The sequence below is a fragment of the Notolabrus celidotus genome, chromosome 12, assembly GCF_009762535.1.
Source record: "Notolabrus celidotus isolate fNotCel1 chromosome 12, fNotCel1.pri, whole genome shotgun sequence".
In the NCBI taxonomy this organism is placed as follows: domain Eukaryota; kingdom Metazoa; phylum Chordata; class Actinopteri; order Labriformes; family Labridae; genus Notolabrus; species Notolabrus celidotus.
Genome location: NC_048283.1, coordinates 3491831 through 3511188, shown reverse-complemented (window position 1 = coordinate 3511188; position 19358 = coordinate 3491831). Strand labels below are relative to the sequence as shown.

The window sequence follows — 19358 nt, the reverse complement described above, 5'->3', positions numbered from 1 at the left end:
AAGTTCTGATAATTTTTTCTCGTCAAGGTGTCTTCTATAGGTTGCCCTTGGTTTGGACTGAATCGGAGAAAAGCCTTCGGGGAAGATAGCGAAAGTACGCACCCTTATTTGGACGCCATTTTTCATGTTCAAAGCTAGGTGGCGCTCTTCCTGTTGAGTTTCGGATATGGGTGCAAGAGGATTTTTTATGCGTCCTGATGCCATGAATATGTGTATTGATTTTCAAGCACGTAGCTCAAAATAACCCCTACGGGGAGGTTTTTTTGAAAACTGTAGGGGGCGCTAGTGAGCACATTTTTTCGACTTTTTTTGCGACACCCATAAAATGTCGCAATTTTCCCCAGGACTGATGACCGTGTTGGATGAGGTGAGATAACGTGCATTTTAAAGTCACAAAAATCAATTTTCAGACGGTTTTTTTTATGCCCCGCCCCAAAGTCTGACACGCCCACAATTTTCGTCTGAACGGAATGCCTTTAATTTGTTTTAATCGTCAATGGGTTTACTATAGAATGTGCCTAGTTTGGACTGAATCGGAGAAAAGCTCTAGGAGAAATTAGCAAAAGTATGCACCCTTGCACGGACCCATTTTGGCCCCATTTTTCATGTTCAAAACTAGGTGGCGCTCTTCCTGTTGAGTTTCGAATATGGGTGCAAGAGCCTTTTTTGTGCGTCCTGATGCCATGAATATGTGTAGTACTTTTCATGCATGTAGCTCAAAAAAACTCTATGCATAAGGTGTTATTTTTACCTCTAGGGGGCGCTACTGAGATTTTTTTTGCGAGACCTATAATAACTTGCAATTTTCACCAGGCCCGATGAGTGTGCAAAAATATCTGTGCTTTCATTCACCTTCAGGGGTCCAAAAATGCGTTTTAAGTGGCGGAAGAAAGAACAATCCTTAGGGTTACAATAGGGCCTTCGCCACCAGCGGTGCTCGGGCCCTAATAAAAGATAACCATAAATGAATACAAGTATATAATAAAAAAATAAGAATGTATAAAATAGAAAGAAAGTAGAATAAATGAATAAGAAGAAACCATGGAGATGATCGTGGATGAGGAGGAAGACTGTAGTCAATGCAGAGCTTCATTAGGAGAATGCAAATGTGAAGGAGCGTGGGGGTGATGCGCTGCCAGGGCATGGTGTGAGTCAGAACCCTAACAGTTGAGTCCTGAGGCTGCCCAGGATTTTACTGGGTACCCGAGACATGACTCCAGTGTGACAGGAGGTGATAAAGGCGTTGATTGGGGTTCTGCCACAGGGTCTGGGAGTGACGGCCAGAGTCTTTGACTGTTTCTTAGGGTGGATTTTATGTGTGCCTGGAGGGGAAGGGTGGAGTCCAGAATGACACCCAAGTTGAGAACTTTTGGAGGAAGGGCAGATGGAGCGGCCGTCTGTGTGGAGGAGAAGGTCTCCTACCTTGGGGAACCACAACCTCAAATCTCAAAACATTATAATAAATGATATAAGTTTGTGACTCAGCACTCAGAGACCATTTGAAATGAACATTTTTCAGATTCTGGAGTTTTTATTTCATGCAGGGTGTGAACTCTCTATTGACCTGTCAATCAAAGAGTTAGGCCACGCCCACACAGTCCTGTGAAATGCTCTGACCTTTAAAATAAGATAAGAGTTTTTTCATAGTGGTGGATGTTTATTTTCACTCAGTTTCTTGTTGAAGCTTGATTACACATCTCACACTGTCTTGTTGAAAAATACCCAGCTTCACCAGGACAACTGTAGGAATCCTTTCAGTCCTGTTCCCCCGAGAGACAACAGACAGACAGACAGACAGACGGACCTTTCAAACATGTTGTTTAAAGAGGCTTCACACTGATTGTCATCCGTCTCTGCTCCACAGGTGGTCCTGGCCAGCTGGTACCGGATGTACACGGGTGTGATGGGATACCTCGGGATCCCTACAAAGATGTGTTGGACCATCAACAGAGGAGAGGGACTCACTCCTGTGGACAGCTGTGAAGGTACCGACTGTCCTCGTGTAGCTCCAGCCTGATCTGCAAATACACACAGACAAACACAAACAAACACAGAGAGAGAAGGCTGAACGATGACGACATTTCACAGGGAGATCGTTTTGTTTTCCTGACCTGAAGCTGTGTTAGCTTTTACAACACTACACAGTCTCACTCTGAATTGAGTGGATGATTAACCTCTCTACAACATTTCTTCACTCTTGGTCGGATGAAGTCAGAGCAGTGGCATGTGGAGTTGGCAGTTCAGAGAAAATGCATCAAGTTTACTGAAGAAATTAAAGAAGGGGTGAAAAGCCTGGAATGAAATATTGTATCTACAACAAACTACAGTTGCAGGAAAAAGTATGTGAACCCTTTGGAGTTACCTGGATTTCTGCATAAATTGGTCATAAGATGTGATCTAATCTTCATCTAAGTTCCAACAATAGACAAACACAGTCTGCTTAAACTAATACCACAAAAAAATATATGTGTTCATGTTTTTATTGACCACACCATGTAAACATTCACAGTGCAAGGTGGAACAAGTATGTGAACCCCTCGGCTAAGGACTTCGGTAAGAGCTAATTTGAGTCTGAAGTCTGCCTATCTGGTGTCCAATCAATAAGAAGAGATTGGTGGTGTTGGTTAAAGCTGAGGGCTGCACGGTGGTGCAGTGGGTAGCGCTGTTGCCTCACAGCTAGAAGGTTCCTGGTTCAAATCCCCAGCCAGGCGGGTGCCTTTCTGTGTGGAGTTTGCATGTTCTCCCTGTGCATGCGTGGGTTCTCTCCGGGTACTCCGGCTTCCTCCCACAATCCAAAAACATGCTCAGGTTGATTGGTCACTCTAAATTGCCCGTAGGTGTGAGTGTGTGCATGAATGGTTGTCTGTCTCTCTGTGTCAGCCCTGTGATAGGTTGGCGACCTGTCCAGGGTGTACCCTGCCTTCCGCTTGAAGCCAGCTGGGATAGGCTCCAGCCCCCCGTGACCCCTAACGGGATAAGCGGTCAAGATAATGGATGGATGGATGGTTAAAGCTGCCCTGTGCTATTGAGTTTGCTATTCTCAAAAAGAGAGCTCTCAGAAGACCTACGATTAAGAATTGTTGACTTGCATGAAGCTGGAAAGGGTTACATGAGTATCTCTAAAAGCCTGGATGTTCATCATCTACATCTGACAAATGATCTATAAATGGAGACAGCTCAGCTCTGTTACTACTCTCCCTAGGAGTGGCCGTCCTGTAAAGATGACTGCAAGAGCACAGCGCAGAATGCTCAATGATGTGAGGAAGAATCCTAGAGTGTTAGATAAAGACTTACACAAATCTCTGGCACATGCTAACATCTCTGTTGAGTTCATGGGAGGACACCATGGAAGAAGTCACTGCTTATTGCTGCACGTTTGAAGTTTGCGAAAGAGCACCTGGATGTTCCACAGCACTACTGGCAAAATATTCTGTGGACAGATGAAACCAAAGTTGAGTTGTTTGGAAGGAACACACAACACTATGTATGGAGAAATAAAGGCACAGCACACCAACATCAAAACCCCATCCTAACTGTGAAGTATGGTGAAGGGGGCATCCTGGTTTGGGGCTTCTCTGCTGCCTCAGGGTCTGGACAGATTGCTATCATCCACGGACAATAAATTCCAAAGTTTATTAAGATATTTTGCAGGAGAACTTAAGGCCATCGATCCATCAATTGAATTGTTGGGACTTGGATGAAGATCAGAGAACATATGATGGCAGGTAATTCCAAAGGGGTTGCATACTTTTTCTTGCAACTGTATTTAACAGATGATAGTGAGCAGGGCTGCAGACAGAGACCCTGATACATGCAGAACTAAAGGTACTTCAGATCCAAGGTCCCCTCAGCTCTCTGTTGTTGTTTTTTTCCCTTTTTCATTTACTTTGGAGTTTGTGAAGGTGAATTGTATTTTTGGTCAAAGCTCAGACGTAACACTCAGTAACTATTTTACCTAACAACTTTAAAACCTCAACTTTAATCCTCCACTCTGCACTATGAATGCTTGTTGTTCCAACATGTATTCTGGATTGAGAGCAGGTACAATCCTCTGGGAGAAGTTACAGTCCAGCTCTCAGGCTGAAACCCCTGAAGGCAAACATTCCCCAATCCTCTCTCAGGCTTTGTATTCTCAGTACGGACACCAGGCCAGAGACAAAGAGACCGAAGAGGACGACGACTGACTACAAAAGAGAGAAAGAGGCAGTAGGAGAGTTAATGCCAGTCTGGCTTTAAAGTCGGTGCCTCAGAGAAGGATTACAGGGGTCGCAAAAATCAGCTTTGAAATGATGCTGCTCTCAATAATTGACAAGGAGGACTTTGCTTCTAGGAATTTAAGTTTACTTTTTATTTTTTAAAGGACTAAATGAATCACAATCCACCGAGTGAAAATAAGTAATGGATCAAAAATGTTAAAACCTCTGAATGTTAGTCCCAGCTGAGGGAAGCGGTCAGATGTGTTACAGCTAAGTCTGTGCTGTAATGTAGAAACCATACCTGAACCCTGGAATAGAAACAGTGACTCACCAGTCTGTCCTCACGATCATGGCTCAAATAACAATCTCTATTATTCTGATCAATATTGAGATCACGATTATTACTCATGCTTCATCGACTCATCTGCTTATTTATTTTAGAAACATATACATCTAAACTCACCAGACGACTGTAATACTTACAGGAAGAGTGAAAGATGGGAGATGTACTTCTTTTCCTTCTTGCTGAGAATGAAATTAGATTCTAAATGAAAAAGAGGAACACAACCAGCAGCTGGTGAGTGTGACTTGGCATAGAGACTGGAAGTCGGAGGAAACAGCTTTCCTGTCTGCGTCCAGAGGAAACCATATCGACCCTCCTGCACCTCTGAAGTTTACAAATGTTCTTCTTTTTCTTATACTTTTAAAAAGTCACATTAAAAAGAAGTCACTGGAATAATAATAATAATCATAATAATATTACTTTATTTATATAGCACTTTTCAATACAGGTAACAAAGTGCTTCACAGTGGGCAAAACCAAGAAGAAATCCAAAGCAAAATTTAGCGATAACTTTTTCTTTTTTTTTAACCGTACAGACTTATAAAACAGACCCTTAAAATCAGAGTTAAAAATAAATAAAAGCTGTCCTATAAAAATGTGTCTTCAGTAATGAAATAAAACACAGGACTGTGGCTGTGAAGGGGGTGCTGTGCTGGAATTTGTCTTATCCAGAAGTCTCAATCAATCAATCCATCAATCAATCAATCAATCAAATCAAAAAATGTATAAAAAGACACCCCCCCCCCCCAATCCAAATCTCAACCCCAGCCCAGGCCCCAAACCCACCCCACAATCCTAGGGTTAAGAACATGATATATGCAACAATAATAATAATAATAATTATTATTATTATGATAATTAAATTAAAAATAAATAGTAGTAATTAATTCATATTAATTAATAGTAATGAGGAAACACTGGAGGTAAAATAGGATGTTAAAACTCAACAGGAAATTCAACTCACCATAAAATAAAATAAATTAATAAGATAATAAAACACTAAAATATTAAACCATTAAAAGACACTAAGATGCTGTACTTAAAAAAGTGACTAAACTTTGAACTAGGTGATGAATAAATAAAGTAAGGGCAAGGCAGCTTTATTTGTATACAAGAGGGCAACTCAATGTGCTTAACATTAAAACATTAAAAGCATTGGAAACATTCAGACAAGCATAAAAAAGCAAAAAATATAATAAAAAAAAGAAAATAAAAGGAAAATTAGAAATATATCACAAATTACATTAAAATTTTAATTTAAAGTGAGTTAAAATGAGCTGAGATAGGAAGGCAGATGCAAAAAAATAAGTCTTAGTCTTTGATATAAAAGAGTTGAGAGTTGGAGCGGACCTACAGCTTTCAGGGAGTGTGTTCCAGATATGTGGAGCATAATGACTTAACGCTGCTTCACCATGTTTCCTTCTGACTCTCGGGACTGAAAGCAGACCAGTACCTGATGACCTCAGAGGTCCAGATGGTTTGGGCCTAAACCATTCAGTGCTTTATAAACCATCAGCAGGATTTCAAAGTCTATTCTTTGACAGACAGGAAGCCAGTGTAGAGATCTAAGAAGTAAGGTGAAATAAAACTATTATAAGAATAACACTCGGTTAAAAGCGAGACTCTTTGGAGACTTCCTCTATCTGTAAGATTCTAATGTAAGCAGTGGAGACGCAAGAAAGTCACTGGTGCAGTCAAGAGTTAGTGTAAACCTGAAATTGTAATTGATTTCTTAAAAAGATGAGTTTATCTTCGGTCTCAGCAGATGTGTGTCTAACATGAGTCTGGTCCTGCTCGAGGTTTCTGCCTGTTAAAGGAAGATTGTCCTCACTGCTGTAACTTGCGAGGTGCAATGCTCATGGTGGATTAAGATGAGATCAGACTGAGTGGTATCCTGTCTTGGTGTTGGGTCTCTGTTGATAATTTAACATAGAGTACGGTCTACACCTGCTCTGTTTGCTTAATCTCAAGATGCTGTTACAATCTATTCATCTACAGACTCTTTCAGTGCTATAATCATATTAAAAGACAGGAAACAATAAATGAAACTAGCAAGCCAGGCTCATAACATCCAGTCAAGCATTGAGCAAAAACCTAAACAGCAGGGAGACAAATCTGTCAAACCACAGGTAGAACCCAGCAGCTGAAACATGATTAACATCACGTCGACGTGAAGGGAGAGAAAAATCCTCTCAGCTTATTCTAACAAACTCTTTTCTGTTCTATTTGTAAACGTTTCCTCACAGGGTAAATCTGCTGACAGTAAACAAGTGGAATCTGTTGTCGGCTTTCCTTTGTGGAGCCGCAGTCTTCTGTGTGTTCCTGTCAGTGTCATTAGTGGAGCGTGGAACCCCAGGGTCGACGAACGCTGCCTGTTTTCACTGTTTACATGAACCTGATGCAAGCCGCCTTGCGTAAGAGCTTACAGAAAATGGGAACATTTCTTGTAACTGCCAGCCGCTGCATTATTTCTGCGAGACGCTGCAGACAGACGTTAGAGAGCGAGGTGGCTTTAGTGGATGTTTTTTTTTTTTTTTTCACGCTGAGCTGCTGTTGGAACAAGCTGCCTCTGTGTTTGTCTTGTGATTTACTGTCATAACATTGTGATAAACAGCTCTCAGTGATATCAACACTCAAAACAGCTTCGTCACTCTGGTACCTGCTAGTTTAGGAACGTGGTATGAAGTGTTTTCACAATAGACCTGCTTTTACACACGAGGGCACAGACTGAGGGAGATGCTGGATTAATCAGGTTAATAAATCCTTTTCTGATTGAGTCATCTGAGCTAAATGTTTCCTATCTGAAACCTGCAGGACATACACTACCAGTCAAAAGTTTGGACACACCTTCTAATTCATTTTTATTTATTTTAATTATTTCCAACATTGTAGATTAATACTGAAGACATCAAAACTATGAAATAATCTGGTTTAGCCATAATCTGGATTACAACAGTAGTCAAATAGGACTATCCATTGTGTACTAACCCTACCTCTGAACAACACAACTGATGGTCTCAAACACATTAAGAAGGCAAGTCATTCTACAAATGAACTCTCGACAAGGCTCATGTTCATTAGAAACCATTCCAGGAGACCACTTCATGAAGCAGACTGAGAGAATACCAAGAGTGTGCAAAGCTGTCATGAAGGAAAAAAGGGGGCTACTTTACAGAATCTAAAATATAAAACATATTCTGCTTTAACACTTTTTTTGTGAATTAAATAATTCCACATATGTTCTTTCATAGTTTTGATGTCTTCAGTATTAATCTACAGTGTTTCAAATAGTTAAAATAAATACAAACCCTTGAATGAGAAGGTGTTTCAGAACTTTTGAAAAAGTAATACCCTACATTGATTCTGGGCGTTTCCTCATGTAAGTGTGATGCCAACTTATGTAAACAGTGTAAAAAAAAGACAGAAGCAGTGTGAGGAAATGTGCAGCTCTGGAGATGATATTGAGTTCACAAGAATGAGATGGGCCAATATCTTATCACCATTTTTAAGAAGACTTCCACGATGAAGCGTGACCAGAAAAGTCATTTAGTTGAACTAAATCTGTTGTCTTCAGTTCCACTCTCTGAGTATGAATTACCAAAACAATTAAAGACATGAGCAAGATGTTAGATCTGTAAGACTCATGGCCAAATTCCACCAGACACATGTTGAAGTCGCCCAAGCAAATGAGTGACGACGCTATATTAAGATGTTTCAAACAGACCTCACTCCCAATCCCATGTGTACCCTATTTGGATATAGCCAGGAGATCCCTGTACCTAGAGGAAACGCTCATGCAGTAATATCATTCACCTCCTTAATAGCCTTTCCTGGAAAGCACAATCACCTCCCAGCTTCATTAGATGGATTAGAAACACCATGCATTTTCTTAAACTTGAAAAAATAAAATACACCTTGAAAGGCTCTTTGCACAATTTTAGTAAGACTTGGACCCCCTTTTTGGAATGTTATGATGCTTACAAGTACCTGTGAATAGAGATGAACAATAGCAGAGTAGAAGGATGGATCACACAATTTTTCTGTTTTTTGTATCAATTTCAATTTCATTTTCTTTTTCAATTTCATTTTTTTTTCAATTTCATTTTCAAACTTATTTTTTTCAATTTCAATTTTATTTTTCAATTTCAATTTTTTTTTTCAATGTCAATTTTTATCAATTTCATTTTTTTTTCAATTTCATTTTCAAACTTATTTTTTTCAATTTCAATTTTTTTTCAATTTCAATTTCAAACCATTTTTTTTCAATTTCAATTTTATTTTTCAATTTTAAATGTTTTTTTCAATGTCAATTTTTTTCAATTTCATTTTTTTTTTCAATTTCAAACCTATTTTTTTCAATTTCAAATGTTTTTTTCAATGTCAATTTTTTTCAATTTCATTTTTTTTTTCAATTTCAATTTCAAACCTATTTTTTTCAATTTCAAATTTTTTTTCAATTTCAATTTTTTTTCAATTTCAATTTTTTTTCAATTTCAATTTTTTTTTCAATTTCAATTTCAAACTTATTTTTTTCAATTTTAATATTATTTTTCAATTTCGATTTTTTTTCCAATTTCAACTTTTGTTGAATCAATGTTTAAAGGAAAAAATATTTTCTCATCACAACATATATATATCTGGCATTTTTGCAATCTTGGATTGACCACACATGAGATAATCACATGTAAGATCTGGGCTTTGGGGTTGAAGGGATGGAGTGGGGCCTGGGAGGGGCATTGTAACCTTAAATACTGTAACCAAAATTCTGCAGCAGCTGTTCTATGTTTTTGTTTTGGTTTACCTGCAGTGTGTGCTGCAAACAAAATGTATTATGGTGAACTTTGTGGAAAACTCAATTAAAAATGTTAAAAGAGGAAAATCCAGAGACAGGTTATCACCTCAACCAGAAATCTCATCACACTGTTAATCATTTATTCCAGTCTCATAGAAAATGGAACACGCCTCACAGTTTTTATTTTGAGGCTGTGGATAGCAACACTTTCAGAAAGCTCACACTTTCACTACCAGGCCTTTCTCCCCTTCTCACTTTAGTTACTTTTGTCCTTTATGTTGCCTCTCTGAAGCTGATTCGTACAATACAAACTGTTGCATCTTGCTTTGAAGAAGTACCTCAGTTCAAAGCTTCCCCTGTTATATATTTAATAACCTTTAAGTTTTGTGCTCTTTTCAAAAACAGATGAGCCAAGCAGATGTTAAATCAAAGTTTTACAAGGAATAGGAAAGTTGAGCAGCATGTTTTCTCCATTGTTAAAGGAGCTCAGTGGATTTAGGATCCATCTCCTCACTGCTTGTCTTCTGGAGTAACTCTTGACTTCTTCTCTGTGTCTCTCTGGATATGTCTTCCATGCACATAAGGGATGGGGGACCCGGCGTACTTCTACGTGACCTGTGTGTTCCTGCTGAACGGAGCGATGATGAGCCTGTTCGTCATTTATGGCTTCTACCTCAGGTACCTGTAAACCTTCTCCTGGCTCTGTCCTCTGTGCTCATTGTCATCACTCAGCTGTCAGACAGGAACACAGCTTTGCAGTTTCTGAAATATGGATTTGAAACATCAGATTTAATGTGTTGTGTCTGAGTCTTAAGCTCTACACCTCTCTCATCTTGTGTCCCTGCCCCCCCCCCTCTCTCCCCTGTCCTCTTCATTCTTCCTCCACAGCGACAGTTGGCTGGGCGGCCTCGTTACCGCGGTGTGCTTCGCTTTCAATCACGGCGAGGTGAGTGCTGCCTTTACTATCACTCAGTGAGCTCGCGTCTGTTGCTGAGTACTATGATCCTGTGTGAGTCTCTCTGGGTGTAAGCTTCTGGTATGTGTAAAACTCCAAATAGAAAAAAAGGCTCTCGGAAAAGCAGAGGGTGGTTAATAGGGACTCATTTCAGCCCCTCAAAGGAGCTTAGAGACGGTTTTGGCTGGCATTCAAAGCTTAGTCCCTCCACCCACCTCCTCTCTCTCTTCTCCATTTTCATTCACAACAAATAGGAAGACTCTATGTTTGAGGATCAATATGGCTGCATTTCAGTCACATATACACACACACTCACACACACACACAAATAGTTCTCAGTCCTTTTAACAGGATTTCTTGTCTTCCTGTCTTTTTCTTACCTTTAACTGCAGCAGCCGATTGTCCTCTGAGGAGCCTTGTTGATTTTGCCCGTTTAGAGCGGTTAGAAGAAGACATTTTAGTCTGAGTGCTGCGAGGCAGAATATTGATTTGCAGTGTGTAAAACCAAGCAATGTCACAGAATTAATCTAATACTTCTTTTCGACCGAGGCAGTATCAGGGCCGGCTCCCCGGCCCTTGGAAACCGGTTCCAGAGCAGCTAAAACTCTTTGCTGGTTACCGGTTAAAACGCGCATCAATTTCAAGATTCTGCTCCTCACCTTTAAAACTGGGGTTGGTAATCAGATTTAGATACACTTTTTGTTATACTGGTTAAAATGATCTTTATGTCCTGATGGCAATCAATACATAATGTGTTCTTAAAAAAGAGTGAAAAAAGCTGCTATCTACAGCTGGAGTAAACCTGGGAAAACACCAACCAATCAGCCTTTTTTGGGTCCCCAAATTTTAAACCAATCAAATCCTGTCCTGCCGCTCTGACCGCCTCCTGCGCGTACATTTCCCCATCCTGCACTCCTAGTCCCCGTCCCCTGCCTCTGCTTCCCCTGACTCTACTGGCTGCCCCTCTCGCTCAACTTCGGGCCTGTCCCCTCTGACCCGATGAGGTGCTTTGCTCAGGACTGTAGTCCAGATCAGAGTCTAAAAAGCTCTCACCACGGGGCTCTGACAAGCAAAAGAATTAATGACATCTAGTAAGTCCTACAGAAAATGTAGATGTACTGCAGCGTCCATCCGGACGCTGTAGGGATGACAAGCCGAGTCGCGAACACGTTGATCTTTAATAACCGGTCACTGTCGGCCGTGATCACGCCAACCAACAAAACAACAATCAATGTTCGAATGAATGAAGAACTTCTCCTCTTGTCTCTCCTCTCTCCCGCTCACACACGCTACACCTCTCCTGATGCCTTCACTGACCGTCAACACTGTAGGAATTAAGAACATCTACACTGAACACGTTTAACAAACAGTAGAGCTGTTACAGTATTATATATGTGTTATAACTTTTCTCCTGATATCGTGTCACCAGTACAACTTGATAATGCTAGCATGATAGTTGTGAATGCTAACAGCAGCCATGTTTGTTTGTGTTTTTAACTTTCACTATGATAATGTTTTGGTGAGGACCGGTTTTGAATCAGTCACCATCATATGGTCGCAAATCAGCAGCACTCGTGCATGTGAGCGGGGGGGGGGCGTCGTTTTGGAGGAGCTCTGAGGGGAGGAGGGGAGGGGTTAGACGGAGTCCTGAAGACATGCTACATTCAAATTCATGCTAGTTTTCCGAGACTACCAACCCCAGCTTTAAGGCCCTCCATAACCTCGCTCCTCCATACCTCTCTGAACTTCTCCACATCAACACACCCAGCCACACTCTCAGGTCTTCTTCCATTCACCTCACTACACCACCCGCCCACTTAAAGGGATATTTCAGTTTCTTTGGAGTGGGGTCGTATGAGTTACAGTACACTATTGCTCCTGCTAGCCACAATGAGTGCCGGTGAGCTCTTCTCCTTTAATGAGAAAATTCCCAGAGGACTTGCATCACAGTGCAAATGCATGCACCAGTAGAAAAATTGGAGCTATTCAGTTTGCCGTCAGTTTTGGCACTATTTTTAGACGCACCTCACAGACCGGTGTTCTTCCACTGCATGAGCACGGATACACACTGATCAGCTGTTTGGATCAACAAGCATGTAGCATTTTTAGAAGACGCTTTCAGGAACAAAAACTACAAACTGCAAAAATGAGTGATTCTGACAGCGACGATGACATGCTGTTTTCTATGGACACAAGAGGATCCCTCTATGAACCAGAGTTTACAGAGGAAGAACTCCAGATGGCGACCCAACGTACCAACGAAGAAGAGAGGGGAGAAAGTTCTGTGCTAACGAGTGAGCAGGAGAGATCCCACATTACCTGGTGGTGCCGGTGTGTAAACTGTGAGCCCATGCCAACGAAACCAAAGAGAGCTTCTGCTGTCAGGAGAGGGACTTAGTGGCAACAATACTTCAGGACCTTTCTGAATCAGAGGATACCAGCGGCTCACATACGGCTCCAGTCTGCATCACTTATCATCCAGAGTTCCCTGCCTTACAGGAGGTTTGCTTGTTTGAACAGCCGGGATAAAGACAGGTACGTCCCATCTTTTAAATGTGCAGAAAAGTGAGTTTAATTCACTCTAAAGACCGCTACCGCTACTTGATCCTGCTACGTGCTTGTTGATCCAAACAGCTGATCGGTGTGTATCCGTATCTGTAATTAATCGATACTCGATTAATTGTTGACATCCCAACTCTGAAGATACGACAATACAAGAGAAAGTTCAGCTCCAACTTCAATGCTACTTGTGTCAAAAGTAAACAAATGAACAGTAATGCAGGTAAGTCACAAATTAAAGTCACACAAACTTTCAAAAGTCTCTCAGGGGATCAGGCAGAGAGACTGTGGTGGAGAAAAGAACTGATGCACCTTGGTCAAGTTTCTAAAATAAAAACCAGCACTCGCTCACAGAACTGGACTGAAGTCAAAAATACTGTTAGCAATGTAGGAAAGGAAGTCATAGCTGAGGTGACAAACACACATGTGAAGCTTTTGAGTACAGAGTTGTGCTCGTTGTGTAAGGTGACAGAGTGAGGTTCCCCTTTTTTACAAACCATCATAAATGTGATGCTGACAGGAAACAGAGAACCAGGGGAAGGGGGGGGGGGGGTCCTGTTAGGGTTGTGATTAGGGTTGGGGTTAGGGTTAGGGTTGTGATTAGGGTTAGGGTTGTGATTAGGGTTAAGGTTGTGATTAGGGTTAAGGTTGTGATTAGGGTTAAGGTTGTGATTAGGGTTAAGGTTGTGATTAGGGTTATGGTTGTGATTAGGGCTAGGGTTAGGGTTGGGGTTAGGGTTAGGGTTAGGGTTGTGATTAGGGTTGTGATTAGGGTTAGGGTTAGGGTTGGGGTTAGGGTTAGGGTTGTGATTAGGGCTAGGGTTGGGGTTAGGGTTAGGGTTGTGATTAGGGTTAGGGTTGTGATTAGGGTTAAGGTTGTGGTTAGGGTTGTGATTAGGGCTAGGGTTAGGGTTGGGGTTAGGGTTAGGGTTGTGATTAGGGTTAGGGTTAGGGTTGGGGTTAGGGTTGTGATTAGGGTTAGGGTTAGGGTTAGGGTTGGGGTTAGGGTTAGGGTTGTGATTAGGGTTTGGGTTGTGATTAGGGTTAGGGTTAGGGTTAGGGTTGTGATTAGGGTTATGATTAGGGTTAGGGTTAGGGTTGTGATTAGGGTTAGGGTTAGGTTTAGAACCAGAACTAAACTTAAGCATACAGAACCAGAACCAAACTCATGCAAACAGAAGCAGAATCAAACTCAACAAGAACAGAACCAGAACCGAACCAGAACCCTACCAGAACTGAACCAGAACCGAAACGGAACCGAACCAGAACCGAACCAGAACCGAACCGAACCCGAACCGAACCAGAACCGTACCAGACTTGAACCAGAACCAAACCAGAACCGAACCAGACCCGAACCAGAACCGAACCGGAACTGAACCGGAACCGAACCAGAGCCATACCAGAACCGAATCAGAACCGAACCAGAACCATACCAGAACAGAACCAGAACCGAACCAGAACCGAACTTAAGCAAACTGAACCAAAACCAGAACCAAACTCAATCAAACGGAACCAGAAACAACTCAGGTAAACAGAAACAGAACCAACTCAAGCAAACAGAACCAGAACCAAACTCAAGCAAACGGAACCAGAACCAAACTCAAGCAAACATTATTAATGTCCTCAGGTTGGCATTGAGAAAAATCAGATGCCTCAGCTTGGATTGGCTGATCCGATTTCTCCTCTCAGTGAGTATTTGCCCGGTCTTTAAGAAGACTCTCTCTGAAGGAACAGATGAAGCCAGGATACACAGCCTCCCCTCCCACACCTATGTTTTATCAATACAGTATATAATAACTGTATTTGTTTATGTGATTTGATTTTGTCAGGTCTGTTCTTTGCTCTAATGCTTGTTTTTTGTCCACTGGGATTTTAAAGTGTTGGTGTTTGTTTTTTGTGCCGTAAACAGAGCACTCGAGTGATGTGGACTCCACCCCTGAGGGAGAGCTTTGCCTACCCCTTCTTAGTCCTGCAGATGCTCCTTCTCACCATCATCCTGAGGTAAACTCTCCATCAGTCGAGGCGGACGTTAAACAACAAAATGTCATGTAAATATCACATTAAGCCTACGATAGAGCTCATAAGGGGTAAAGGATGGATCTCAGAGATGATCTGTCTATTTGAGTCTTCAGCTTGAGATGCATTTCGACCAAGAGTTCGGGGGTCTTTTAGCCCCCAGAACTACTTTCCCCTGAACTAAAAGGTTCCTGTGCCCCCATTGTTGTCTGCGTTTCGACCGCGAGCTGATGTCCCGGGTAGATTGTGTAAATCAGGCCAGTGACGTGTGGAGAAAAAAAAAGTAAATGCACTACACCACCAGACCAGTAGAGGGCAGTAAAACAAAGACGAATGCCATTCATCACAGATGACAGCATAGAAGCAGACGGATAGGCAGGTATCATTATGACTAACACAACAGTTAGCCTGTTAGCATGAAGAGACTCAGCTGGCTCTGTTTTAGATAGTGCTATATTTCATCACAGATGGATTCACTGAATCAACACGTGAGATGAGATAAGCGCGAGTAGCAAAGCTGTTCAACACAGCTTTAAAATCCTTTTGAACTCAAAAAGCTGTGGCAGAGATTGGCTGGTGTTTTGGTTTAAACAGCGACCCTGTTAACTGGAGACTCCCAGCCGGATGCATCCCTCATAAACGTCTTTAGACGATCATTAAATATCTGATGAGGATATTTTGAAATCTTAACAAAAACTAAACTAGTTTGCATTCCCAGGAACTCCCTCTGTGTTTCAACAGCTGTGTAAACTCCACAAACACTGACACGTTCAGCTGAAGGTCTCCAGTTTACAGGGTCACTTTTAAAACCGTAACACCGGGAGAGAGGCACTTACGGTGGGCTGAGAGAAGACTACTGTTACAAGCTGCTAAATCAAGAGAATCACAGCTTCTTCTTTTGAAAAGTACACACACATACAAAAAAGATAGAACAAATAAAAACTAATGAAAGAAAGAGAAATCAAGTGAATCTCAGATGGAAAAACAATCAATGTGATTGGCTGAATTTTTTTGTTGAAAAAATACATTTTGAAAAACAAATTTGATAAAAAAAAATTACAAAAAAAATCGACAAAAAAATTTGAAAAAAAAATTGAAAAAAATTGAATTTTTTTTTTTTAAATTAAAAAAAAAAAAAATGTTGACAAAAAAATTGAAAAAAAAAATTTGACAATTTTTTTTGGAAATTTTTTTTTTTCAAAACAAAATAAAATTGACAAAAAAATATGACAAAAAAAAAGTTGACAAAAAAAAGTTGACCCTGTCGAAAAAATAAATGTTCCTCAAACTTGGAATTGTGCTCCAAAAGCAGAAAAACATGAACAAAAGTGAATATTTTTTGCCTGCGGTTAAAAACATGGAAAAAGCAATGAATGAATCAACACAAACACTGACACGTTCAGCTGAAGGTCTCCAGTTTACAGGGTCACTTTTCAAAGCGTAACACCGGGAGAGAGGCACTTACGGTGGGGCTGAGAGAAGACTACTGTTACAAGCTGCTAAATCAAGAGAATCACAGCTTCTTCTTTTGAAAAGTACACACGCATACAAAAAAGATAGAACAAATAAAAACTAATGAAAGAAAGAGCAATCAAGTGAATCTCAGATGGAAAAACAATCATTGTGATTGGCTGATTTTTTTTTTTGAAAAAATACATTTTGAAAAACAAATTTGATAAAAAAAAATTACAAAAAAGTTGACAAAAAAAATTGAAAAAAAAATTGAAAAAAATTGAAAAAAAAAGTTGACAAAAAAATTGAAAAAAAAAAATGACAATTTTTTTTTGAATTTTTTTTTTTTTTCAAAACAAAATAAAATTGACAAAAAAAAATGGATACAAATTTTGACAAAAAAATATGACAAAAAAAAAAGTTGACAAAAAAAGTTGACCCTGTCGAAAAAATAAATGTTCCTCAAACTTGAAATTGTGCTCCAAAAGCAGAAAAACATGAAAAAAAGTGAATATTTTTTGCCTGCAGTTAAAAACATGGAAAAAGCAATGAATGAATCAACACAAACACTGACACGTTCAGCTGAAGGTCTCCAGTTTACAGGGTCACTTTTCAAAGCGTAACACCGGGAGAGAGGCACTTACGGTGGGGCTGAGAGAAGACTACTGTTACAAGCTGCTAAATCAAGAGAATCACAGCTTCTTCTTTTGAAAAGTACACACACATACAAAAAAGATAGAACAAATAAAAACTAATGAAAGAAAGAGAAATCAAGTGAATCTCAGATGGAAAAACAATCAATGTGATTGGCTGAATTTTTTTTTTGAAAAAATACATTTTGAAAAACAAATTTGATAAAAAAAAATTACAAAAAAAGTTGACAAAAAAATTGAAAAAAAAAATGACAATTTTTTTTTGAAATTTTTTTTTTTTTCAAAACAAAATAAAATTGACAAAAAAAAATGGATACAAATTTTGACAAAAAAATATGACAAAAAAAAAGTTGACAAAAAAAGTTGACCCTGTCGAAAAAATAAATGTTCCTCAAACTTGAAATTGTGCTCCAAAAGCAGAAAAACATGAACAAAAGTGAATATTTTTTGCCTGCGGTTAAAAACATGGAAAAAGCAATGAATGAATCAACACAAACACTGACACGTTCAGCTGAAGGTCTCCAGTTTACAGGGTCACTTTTCAAAGCGTAACACCGGGAGAGAGGCACTTACGGTGGGGCTGAGAGAAGACTACTGTTACAAGCTGCTAAATCAAGAGAATCACAGCTTCTTCTTTTGAAAAGTACACACGCATACAAAAAAGATAGAACAAATAAAAACTAATGAAAGAAAGAGCAATCAAGTGAATCTCAGATGGAAAAACAATCATTGTGATTGGCTGAATTTTTTTTTTGAAAAAATACATTTTGAAAAACAAATTTGATAAAAAAAAATTAAAAAAAAGTTGACAAAAAAAATTGAAAAAAAAATTGAAAAAAATTGAAAAAAAAAGTTGACAAAAAAATTGAAAAAAAAAAATGACAATTTTTTTTTGAAAATTTTTTTTTTTTCAAAACAAAATAAAATTGACAAAAAAAAATGGATACAAATTTTGACAAAAAAATATGACAAAAAAAAAAGTTGACAAAAAAAGTTGACCCTGTCGAAAAAATAAATGTTCCTCAAACTTGAAATTGTGCTCCAAAAGCAGAAAAACATGAAAAAAAGTGAATATTTTTTGCCTGCAGTTAAAAACATGGAAAAAGCAATGAATGAATCAACACAAACACTGACACATTCAGCTGAAGGTCTCCAGTTTTCAGGGTCACTTTTCAAAGCGTAACACCGGGAGAGACGCATTCGCGGTGGGGCTGAGAGAAGACTACTGTTACAAGCTGCTAAATCAAGAGAATCACAGCTTCTTCTTTTGAAAAGTACACACACATACAAAAAAGATAGAACAAATAAAAACTAATGAAAGAAAGAGAAATCAAGTGAATCACAGATGTGTGATGTTATTGTGGACGGCGGGCGGAATAAAAACACTGCGATTAATCTACCAATCAGACACGTTGAGCATTGCAGGCCCTGCCCCCTGAGTACTACCCCCATGGCAGGGGCTTTTTAGAGGGGAGATGATCTACCCCTGAACTAAATTTAGACCCTGGGTCCACCGGTTGAAACGCACGTAGTTCCAGGGTAAAGTTCCTGCGGTTGAAAAACGCCTTTAGTACCTGCTTCTCGTATAGCTCCGCTGTAACTCATCATACTGCACACACAGTGAATTTGAAGAAAATCCACCCCCACAGTGTTAAAATATTCAGCTGCTGCAGGATCAATAATGCCATTCATGAGTCACTTTGGAGAGCAAAGACATATCAAGAGCACTAACCTTTTACACTGATGATGATTTGGTATGCTGAAATACAACAGAGCTCTTCCTTTTTTGAAGTGTAGCTGTGAGCAATTGAAATGGAGCAGCTTGAAATCGGAGTTTGGCGCAGAGCAAATTCTGGCAGAGGAGCCTGAAGTGACTTTGAGCGAGGGAGCGGAGCTACTGCACTTCATTCACACACTCTGGACTGCAGCTTGAGAACTTTTTTATTGAGCACAGTGGAATATTGTAAACATTGCATCTTGCATTATTTTACTGTGCTCACACTTCTAATAAATCGTGTAGAGGTGCCTGAAGTTTTTGATTGGGCGCCAGACCGTCCACCAAGTTCGTCTTTGGAAAAAACCAAAGGTCAGGGACAGTCAATAAAACAGAACAAAAACCACGCTACAAAAGAAAGTTCATAAAGAGTTCCTTTATAATAAATCAGTATTAACTTAAATTTAGGACAAAAGAAATAGTCCAAAACAGGTTAAATAAAGATTTCAAGGTCCCAAAATAGTTTTGAACAAAAAAGAAACCCATTGTCAGGAAATTAAAACTCTCTATTATGCAGGCTTGTTATTGTATGGGTGTAGGGATGTGAAGAGAGAGAGAGCAGAGGGAGAAAGTGAGCAGGACTTGCGGTTTGGGGGGCCAGTAGTGATTGAAATCATC

The 19358-nt window shown here is 39.8% G+C and overlaps 1 protein-coding gene and 1 long non-coding RNA gene across 2 annotated transcripts in view; one reads left to right on the top strand and one right to left on the bottom strand.

Moving 5' to 3' along the window:
• Positions 1–19358, top strand: part of dpy19l1l (dpy-19-like 1, like (H. sapiens)) — a 50160-nt gene that overhangs the window by 7294 nt on the left and 23508 nt on the right. Inside the window, exons 5-8 of the mRNA XM_034698700.1 lie at positions 1865–1985; positions 9916–10009; positions 10220–10277; positions 14755–14846. Of these exons, the coding sequence (XP_034554591.1) occupies positions 1865–1985; positions 9916–10009; positions 10220–10277; positions 14755–14846 (365 nt within the window). The remainder of the gene's footprint in view (positions 1–1864; positions 1986–9915; positions 10010–10219; positions 10278–14754; positions 14847–19358) is intronic.
• LOC117823494 lies at positions 1802–18831 on the bottom strand. Its single transcript, XR_004633417.1, has 4 exons — positions 18699–18831; positions 4680–4740; positions 3295–3430; positions 1802–2018 (listed from the first exon to the last, which is right to left on the bottom strand). It is a non-coding gene; the product is annotated as an uncharacterized LOC117823494 (long non-coding RNA).